Here is a 9858-nt window from a genome sequence, read left to right as displayed (position 1 = left end):
CACAAACGTCACCCTGCGCCGGCCCCGCCCACCGCCGGGAGGGGGCGGAGCCACCTGAGGGCCCTGGGCAAGATGGCGGCGGCCGCGGCGCTGAGGGGCGGTGGGAGGGCGGCGACGCGCCAGGTACAGCGGGTCCTCAGCTCAGTTCCTTCCCCTCCCTCCCCTGTCCTCAAACCCTCTCAGTTCGGGGCATTTCCTCCTGCTTTCTTAATTCTTGTTGTATCGCGGCCTGCAGGTGTTGCAGCTGGAGGCGCGCGGGCTCTGCACGAAGGCAAATAAACAAAGCGGGACGCCGCCAAAAAAGAGTAAGAGGGTTCTTTTGATTCCGAGTGGTATCGGGGTGTCAGTGAAAGGCATAGGTGAGGAGAGGTTGAGGATGGTCGCGTCTTGGGAGAGGTGGGTAAGCTGGGAAGTCCAAGGAGTGGAAGGTCATCGCCATGTAAACAAGGGTTTCTGATAAAATGTACAATATAGTAAAAGTAAATGTAAAAGTACAGTACAGTAAAAAGTAAAAAGTACAGTAGAAGTAAACGTTTTGTAGGAACGTGGCTATGTGGGATGTATTTCCATTTATAGACCATATATATGTATTTTTTATAAATAATATAAATGCATATATATTTATATTTGTGTTTTTGACAACTTGTTCATGTTTGCCTTCACCGTAATACTCAAGGCCAGGCTGGGTGGGGCAATGTCAAACTGTGTAACATGTTCAAGGCGGAATGGCCTCAAACTGACAGAGAGGAGGTTTAGATTAGATATTTGGGAGAAATTATTTGCTGTGAGGGTGGTGAGGCCCTGGCACAGGTTGCCCAGAGAAGCTGTGGCTGCCCCTGCATCCCTGGAAGTGTCCAAGGCCAGGTTGGAGCAACCTGGGCTAGTGGAAGGTGTCCCTGCCCATGGCAGGGGGTTGGAACTGGATGATCTTTAAGGTCCTTTCCAACCCAAACCATTCTATAATTTTATAATACGTTAACTGCTGTGATGCCTGACCAGACCTAAGGAGAGATTTAATTACATTTGTCTTAATATAAAGAAGCTTTGCAAGCTGCCTGAGATTTGATGGAAAACAATGTACCAAGTCACTCTTTTTAATGAGGTGCAGAATTTGGTTCTCGACTTTAGATGTTTGCCCTTGTCCTTTGAAATGTTTGGATTATCAGGGTTAAAAGGCAGCGGGTTGAGAAGCTGCCACAGCCCTGATGTGTTAAATTTGGTTGTAATGCTTCCTGCCCCATAGGTTTTCCAAGCAGGCCAATGCCTGAACCTGGGTTTGAGTGCTGCACTGCATTCCAGATTCAGGAGTTTTTGAACCCCTTTTGTCCCTGACCAAAGTCAAAACAGGAATACAAATTTCAAACAAGGGTATCTTGTACAAAATGCTGTTTTTAAGTGGAGATGTACTGGTTCAGTGAGGATTCCTGTCTCAAATTAGAGATTCAGGGACTTAACAGCAAAGCTTCATGGAGCCACAGGTAGGAGTGGACAGGCTTGTTGGCTGCTGTTGAAAGGATCACTGAAAGAGTTGAATGCATCCTCTTCTGGCATCCTCTTAAAAGCAAATAAAAGCTTGGCTGTTCCATTAAGAAAGCCTTCACCGCATAGATTGATATAACCTTCATTGAACAGCAAATTGTTTTTTATTAGAATTTATTTTTTTGCATTAAGTGTGTTTAAGATGCACCTCAGGATCAGCTTCTGGATTCACTGTCCTGCAGCTCCGATTTGTGTCAGGAGACTTCTTAGGCCTCCTCTTCCAGCTGCCTCCCCTGTGATTACTTCATGTTAATTAAGATGGAAAGGGTTCAGCTGCCTTTTCCAGATTCTGGCTGGAACAGGATGTGCAAATTGTCCTTGCTTTGATAAAAGGGTCAGGTTTACATTTACATACAGAGTCAATGAAGGGAAACAGACCTGTCATTTCTGCCTGTCACCTCTCTGAGTGAGAACGTGCTTTAAACACATTCTGGTGACAATGGTGATTTTAGAGGCATCAGGAAGAATGCATCTGGGAATGACATTCCTGGTGCTGAGTTGGATGTGTTGTTCTTCTGGCAAAGTGATGCAAATACAGATCAGCTGGTGCAAAGTTTGGAATACCTAATTAAAGTATCTGTATCAGTTGTATTACATGTTTCAGCTTTTAATCATAAAGTCTGTCTTTTTCACATATCCAGGCTTAAGTGTTTAAAATGTTTTTACAGTAGCACCTGCTGTTAATAGGCAAGTTGAGTGTCACCTGCCTTCTTGGTTTCTTAGGATGTTTTAACATTAATAATTCTTCAGCTTTTGCTCAGCTTTCCCTTGTCTGCCCTCCCTTTGGCCAGTCTTGTGTTAGTTTGGTCTCCCTGTTTGCCTCCTTGAAGAACTCTTCAATCCTGAGTGATGTTTCCTCACATGTTAGTTCCTCCAGGCTGCTGTTTGGCTGGGTCAGGCTGTGCAGGGAGTCAGACCTCTTCCAAAGGTGGCTTCCCATCCTCCTGCTTCCCTCTGCTCTTCCTTCCTGCCCTGCACCTTCCAGCTGACAGAGAGAAGTATGTGCTTGAAATTATTCCAAATATTAACTGTAGAGTAAACTTGATGCTTTTCTTCATTTGTATTTCATTATGATAAAACCTCTTATTTCTTTCTTGAATACTTTGCTTGTAATTTCATGTGTTTGTCTTTTTTGTGGTGTTTTCATTTGGACATTGCTAAAGACTTGCTTCTATTCAGAACTATGTGGTAATAACTCCTTGAATCACACAAGGCATTGCTGTAAAATACTAGTGAGGGGAAAACTGCATGTATTTTATGGTCTTACAAAGTAGATCTGAGTTTCCAAACTGTGCAGATAAATCTGCATAACAGGCTGGAAATCTGTTGGATTAGTCTGCTGGTTGGAAGTGGTGCAGTTCATAATGGAGTTGGCTTCACTACAGCCAATCTCAGCCATAGTGAATCTTCTCAGTGTGTTCCTCTTTGTACTCCTGTTTTCTATAACCACAACAGTATTTGCTGTTGCTCAGCCTCTTGAGGATGATATTTGCACAAGCATCCAAGGGGGATTGGGTACTCTCTGAAAGGGCCCAAAAATTGCTGCTTTCTCTTCTCCTTGTCTGGAGAATTCAGCTTACTGCAAGTGTCCATGAGAGAGGAGAGAGAGAGAGGCAAACAGCCACAGCCAGGTGGGCATCAGTCTCTTCTCCCAGGAACCAGCAGTAGGATGAGAGGGCATGGTCTTTAGCTGTGCCAGGGGAGGTTTAGGTTGAATATTAGGAAGAAATTTTTTTCAGAGACAATAATCAGACATTGGAATGGGCTGCCCAGGGAGGGGGTGGTTTCACTGTCCCTGGAGGTTTTTGAGATGAGACTGGATGTGGCATCAGTGCCATGGTCTGGTAACCCTGGTGGTGTTGGATCAAGGGTTGGACTTGATAATCTCAGAGGTCTTTTCCAACCCGGTTGATTCTGTGATTCTATGAAACATGAAGCATCAGGAGATCTTCTAAGTCTTGTTTTACAAAGAGGTCTCAAACCAAAAATATGAAGTGAAGACTGGAGGAGATTAAAGTCTTGGGGAAATAATGTTAAACCATGGAGACACAATTCAGTTGGCAGGTCATGTGGGCAATGAACAATTAATATTGTCATGTATGTCCTCAGGTATCTCTTATTCCAGTATTTTGCCTTCTGGGAGTCCTCTCTCCCTTCTGCTTCCAGGGTAACTATTGCCAGCAGCTGTTGCTGTGTCTGTTTACTGTGGTTTCTGCTTTCCTGCCTTGTTCACGTACAAGTTTTGTCTCTGCAGCAGCATATTTGAAGAGCTTGGCTAACAAGCCGTCTTAACACTCACCTGAGGTAGGGAGGTGTCTGCAAACCGCTTCAGTGATGCAGAGCTGAAGCACAGGGAAAACCAGCTCTTGGAGGGGTCTGGCAAAGGAAGGAGCATAAGGATTTATCCCATGAGTTTCAGCATCGCAGCAGCAAAAACTGTTAAGTGCTACTAGAGCTCCAGCTTCTTTAACTTAGAATGTCTTAAACTTCCTGCTTCGCAGTGCCTGTATTTAGTATAACAATTCCTTTCAGTTTATTTTTGTGCCAGATTGTCTTGGAAAGTTTGAATTGTGTGACTGAGATCACTGAGTAACAGCGGTGTGGGATATAATGATGATAATCCTCTTTATGCCGTTTCCCAGATGTAGTGGCACCACAGGGAAGCACCAAGCTGCTTGCCACCAAGGCACCAGGTGAATTTCCTAAAATGTTGTCTTCTAGCTCTCTCCTACTGTCCACAGACAAAGATGAGAGCATATCTAGTACCAGCCTCGAGGAAGCTTCAAAACCCGCTGAAGACACGAGGAGGTTCACGTCAAGAAAAACTGTGGTTGCATTTCCTCAGCGAGGAGTTGTTTCCTCCCCTGAGGAGGAAAACCTCACTGCACCTGCAACAGGAGGCTTGAGGAAAGAGTTAATCGAGGAACAGACTTCGTCCTCATCCAGCTCAGAGTCAGATTCTAGCTCAGATTCTGAGGAAGAAAACGAGGATTCAGGAGTTGCTGTTAAAACTAAAGTTGAGTTTCCTAAGCGAGATCCCATCTTTTCTGAGAACATAGCAGTAAAGGCATCAATGCTAGCAAAAGAGAATTTGTTCCAGAAATCCCACAAAGAGTATGAACTTAAGAAGCTGTCACGCCAACCAGAAATAATTGTATCTCCTGTAAAGCAGGTCAAATTTTCTAAAAAATCAGTCAGCCAGGAAACATCAAAATCCAAAGCAAGAGACCCCAAAGTAAAATCTACTCCAAAAGCAGCAGATTGGCAGAAGTTGGTCTTAGAACCAGGTGTGGTGGGAAGCCAAGACCTGACCGGTGTCACTCATAAATCTGATTGTTTGGAGGAAAAGTCCATCGGAACCCAAGTAGCAGCAATTCAGCTGAAAACTTCAGCAGCTACACGGGAAGACAAAGAGCAAAAACTGGTATCCAGAGGAGAGAAGAAAAAGGTGAAGGAGGCACAGGAGTCAGAAGCAAAAGAAGTAACTGCTCCTGAAGTGAAAGAAACTTCTGGAAGCACAATGTTGGTGATGGGCACCACAGCAAAGGAGGAGAGCATTCAGGAAGCAGGAGTCCAGGCTGGAGAAAGCAGCACAACAGAGGGTACAACTTTAAATTGTTTGAACTGTATTGATTCATCTGGGCTAGGGTTTGACTTTTTTAAAGGGTTTCCACATCTTCTCTGGTCTTTATGCTGAAGCTGACAGTGTGGCAGTGACTTTCTGGAAGATAAATTGTTGTTCATTGCTAATTGTTATAAGCTGTCAGTAATGCTCAGTTTCCAGCTATGTTGTGAAAGGAAGTGGTTTCATTTCTCTGTATTTATAGTTTCATAAACCAGTTACTTATAAAATGAAAACAAGATTATTTCCACTGTGAGCAAAATCATGGGTTTTATATGACAAAATTTTTTTTCACTCTTATTTTTTCTCAGAAGTATTTGTCTCATGACCTGAATTTGAGGCCATCTGAGTGTTGCTTAAACTCTGCTGTCTTTCTGGTTTTGTTTTGTTTTTTTTTGCATTAGGCTTTGGGGGTTTTTTTTCAGTCTTTCAGTGTTTCAGATTCCAGCAGACTCCAGGAAATCATAGCATAATGCCAGAAACAGGTGTTGATTCTGAGACTGGAAGGTTGTAAGTAACTGGTGTGGAAGCAGTGAGTTAGCTTTTGTAGTGAGTCGGGAGGAGACAGCAGTATGTTTTTAGGAAAGACCATCATGCATCATATAATCATCTCCTTAGCTTTGCTTCCCTACCTAATTTACCCTTCTTATTTACTACCATCCTGTTAACCTACCTCATTTTGTGTTTTTCAGTAGCAGATACCCCTCTTTCCTGATCTGTCACAGTCACCATTCCTGCCCTTCAACTTAGGCAGTATATAAATACCATTCTTAAAACCCCCGTTCTCACTGCTACTTTGAATTGAAGAATTTGCCTACTTGGAATAAAAGCAGCATAATTGTAAAGCTGCAGTATATCATCCTTCAAGTGATATCCCTGAGGGAAAGGCCCTGGGGGACCAGGGGAACAGCAAGTTGAACGAGAGCCAGGAATGTGCCCTCTCAGCAAAGGCCACCAAGGGTGACCTGGGCTGTGTTGGGACTGTGGCTGAGGGAGCTGCAGCTCCTTCTTGGTGAGGGGCACCTGGGGTGCCGTGTCCAGTTTGGGGCTCCCCAGCACAAGGGAGATATGGAGCTGCTGGATGGAGTCCAGCAAAGTGCCACTAAAATGATGAAGGGACTGGAGTGTCTCTCCTGTGAGGAAAGGGGAGATCTGTAAGGTCTGGGACTGTTCAGTCCAGAAAAGAGAAGGTTCAGACAGAATATCATCAATGTGTAAATACCTGAAGGGAAAGTGCAAAGAAGGCAGAGGTAAAACTGTTCAGTTGTACACAGTGATGGGACAAGAGACAGGGGGTACAAACTGAAACAGGGTTTTGCCTGAACATCACTAAACACTTTCTTTTTGCTGTGAGAGTGGTAGGACTCTGGGCACAGGTTGCCCAGAGAGGTGAGGGACTCTCCATCCTTGGAGACACTCAAAAGCTGTCTGAATGTGGTCCTGGGCATCCTACTCTAGGCTAAGCCTGCCTGAGAATTTGAGGTTGGACCAGATGACCTCTAGAGGTGTCTTCCAGTTTCAACCATTCTGTGACTCTGAAGTGTCTAACCAGGTTACGGGACAAATAATTGCTTTTGTACATCAGTTTCCAGGAGATGGTGCTGAGTAAAAGACCTGCCTTCTGTTTTAAGATGTTAGTTGGCTTTTAATTTGATTTCTTTGCTTACCTTCTTCCCTGATGGCAGGGAACAACTGGATGTGGCACTCAGTGCTCTGGTCCTGTTGACAAGGTGGTGATCAGTATAAGGTTAGATGATCTCAGAGGTCTTTTCCAACCAAAATGATTCTGTGATTTAAATAATAAAATGCAGCGCTGTTTGCAAGTGATATTTTAATTTGCTTGTTCCTCCTTGCAGTCAGCAGCAGAAACTTTCTTTAAAAAAATAAAATAAAAAAAATGGGAAGGGCTATTTGGATTTATCTACATATGATGCTTTTCTCCCCGTTCATCCACAGTGGAATTCTAGATTCTCAAGCATCTTTTTTTTTCTTCCACGTTGAAAGAAATACAAAGACACAAAAAATGAGTTCAGTTAACTTCAAGTAAGGGAGGACTTTGGTCTTAAAATGTGCTACTGATTAGAAGTGCGGGTTATGACACATCGCAGATCTATGAAACAGCCTCCTCTACTCTGATGCTGCAAATCCAGAATAAGGTTAGGCCCACATGACAAACTTTTCCTGCAGATTTGTATCAACAGGGCAATAATCCCACTGTGCCTCAGACCTATCATCACCACTGCACCAGCAAAACCTTTTTGGGTAGGACTGGCTTTGCTAAAAAAGGCACTTTTGCTGTTGAGTTTCTCCTGCTTTGTGAAGGTGGTCAGGCTGTGGCAGCAGGGAAGTTTCTGCTGGGTAGTGCCAGAGGAGTGGCTGCCGTGGCTGTAGGAGAGCTGGAGGTTGGTACAGGCAAGGTCTGTACTGCTGGTGTGTCTGTGGGTGCCAGAGGGTCCCAGCTCAAATCCAGCTACACTGTGTTCAGAAACAGCACTGTTGTCTCCAGATATATCCAGTTCTCTTTTCCTTCTTTGAGAACAGCTTCTGCTTTTCCGTGTTTAATGTTCACGCTTCTGTCCCGTCCATGTGTTTGTTTGCTCATCTCCAAACTCTGCAGCAGGCACAGGGAAGACATACAAGGAATTTTTCTCATTACAAACCTGGATGCTCAGGTGATGTCATCCCTTTGTAGAGCAGTCAGCAAAAACTGCTGACTTGAACTGCTGAGTAAGTAGCAAAGTAGTAGCATGGTAACTCAGAAATGTGCCTGTGATTCATTTCGGAAGAACAGCCTGTGAAGTGCTTTGCTCTTTAAGAGACAAAGCAGAGATGAAGACTTGAAGTGTGGGGAGGATGAACTCGGGAATAAATTTTGCCTTTTAGGAGCTAAGTACAGTGTATTTGGGCAGGAAAAATGAGACTCCATCTGCTTTTCTTCCTGAGCATCTGCCTCTTGATTTGGAACAACTGTCTCTTGCAGGTTGAACGTACACTTGCCTACGCTTGCCTGTTCTTGGGGCTATCTGCAGCAAAGACTTCATCTGGCTTTTATCTCTGCAGTGCTGTCTCCTATGAGCTGGCTCAGTAGGAGCTGAGCAGTAGGCACAGGGATATTTCCTGTCACAGGCTTTGAAACCATGGCTTAGTACGTTGGGATTTATAAGCAAGTCTTGCTAAATGTTATGGATTCTGCTCTTAATCTGATCACTTTACACTGCAATAATTATGTCATAAGCAAAGGGAAACCCTGGTGTTCAGTTGCTCAAGTTCTTGTATTTTTATTGTAGATGGACACGTTACAAAAAGAGCTTTATGCAATCTAACCTAAGCCACCACATACAAATTTATGTGGTGAAGCTTTTCACTAGATTGTGTGTCTTGCCTACTGTTAAAACTCTGGGTATATGAGAATAAATTATTGTTGGGAAGTAAAGTTTTATTTCTTGCAATTTCCTTGGTTGTAAAATCAGCCTACACCAGGAACCTTTTATGTAGATGATTCTGTTCCCATTTGCACAATAGTCTAAGAGCATAAGAATTAATGTTGGCTTTAACATGAAGTAAGGAGTTCTAAATAACTTTATTGGGTTATTCTTTTATGAAGAAGAGCTGATACAAAGTTTAGGAGAAAGGAAATTCACATCAAAGGCTCTTGATATATTACTGTTTGGTATAACCACATTTGAAATTAAACTGTGGAGATCTTGCTAATTCCCTCGCTTCTCCCTATGGAAAAAATTCAATCTGTAAAGCAGCTCTAATGGCTTTATCTCGTGGTCTGGAGTGATGATAAATCATTTGTACTGCTCTTTGCCTCTCCTGGCTTGCTGAGAATGTCACCTACTGTTCTGGCTGGAGTGAAAACCAAGGCAACGATGGAAAAAGCCAGGAAATGCAGACATATGCCTTCAAAAGATAAATGAAATGTTCTGCCCTGTCCACCCCCAGCATTAGGTGGTAGTTTGGGTTTTAAGACCTTGCCGTATTAGGTGCCTTGTACTGATTCCTGTTCCCCACTGCACATTAATGTGCTGCTTTAGGACCAGACAAGGAACCAGCAGAACTCAGTAAATTCTCCTTTTTTGTTTTAAATGTTGACTGGCTGAGGGATCTGGCAGTGTAAGAAGGCTGACTCTGTGCTTAAGAACATTGTCCTCTGCTGTGGCATCCTTATAGTGACCAGTTACTGTTTGTTTTCACAGAGACCAGAGGACTTGGTGAGCCTGCTCCAGAGGAAATGGATAATTCCACCTACAAGAACCTTCAGCACCACGAGTATCACACTTACACCTTTGCTGATTATATTACTGTTCTCTCAAAGTACAGGCAGCCTCAGCCATCTTCTGGAAGACCATCACCAAGGCACTGAAAGAACCACATTTAAAGCAAATGCACAGGCAGAACGATGAATTGTTCTATTTAGCACTGTTGCTTCATCTGTATAATTTAAATCAGATAATAGATAATAAATAATAAATAAATGCATAATAGCTTGGGCTTTTGAGCAGTTCTTCCTGGTTCTTAGAGTCCCTGACTTCCTGACAGATGCTCAAGGGAACGTGCCATGGTTTCCTTTGGTATTGTTATCACTGGAGCGCAGTGGGCTGTTCTCCTTGCACACAAACATGTCCCCAGCTCTGAAGAGGTTATGTTTACTCTGGATTTGAAGTTAAAATCATTGGCTGGGAGCAGCACAA

General features: G+C 43.6%; 1 protein-coding gene across 2 annotated transcripts; it reads left to right on the top strand.

Annotated features, from left to right (window-relative positions):
• Positions 1–39: 39 nt before the first annotated feature.
• NDUFV3 (NADH:ubiquinone oxidoreductase subunit V3) lies at positions 40–9655 on the top strand. Of its 2 annotated transcripts, XM_027688875.1 has the most exons (5): positions 40–123; positions 236–305; positions 2408–2537; positions 4261–5141; positions 9364–9655. In XM_027688875.1, exons 1-5 carry the CDS (start codon positions 73–75, stop codon positions 9528–9530), a joined length of 1299 nt encoding a protein of 432 aa, XP_027544676.1. In that variant the 5' UTR covers positions 40–72; the 3' UTR covers positions 9531–9655. The 2 variants fall into 2 exon arrangements, with proteins under 2 accessions (XP_027544676.1, XP_027544677.1); XM_027688876.1 differs by lacking the exon at positions 2408–2537 and having other exon boundaries at positions 4182–5141.
• The last annotated feature ends 203 nt before the right edge of the window (positions 9656–9858 follow it).

The sequence above is a fragment of the Neopelma chrysocephalum genome, unplaced genomic scaffold (assembly GCF_003984885.1).
Source record: "Neopelma chrysocephalum unplaced genomic scaffold, ASM398488v2 Primary Assembly neopelma1_76, whole genome shotgun sequence".
In the NCBI taxonomy this organism is placed as follows: Eukaryota; Metazoa; Chordata; class Aves; order Passeriformes; family Pipridae; genus Neopelma; species Neopelma chrysocephalum.
The sequence above is the reverse complement of the archived record's forward strand: the minus strand, read 5'-3'. Positions and strand labels throughout refer to the sequence as shown.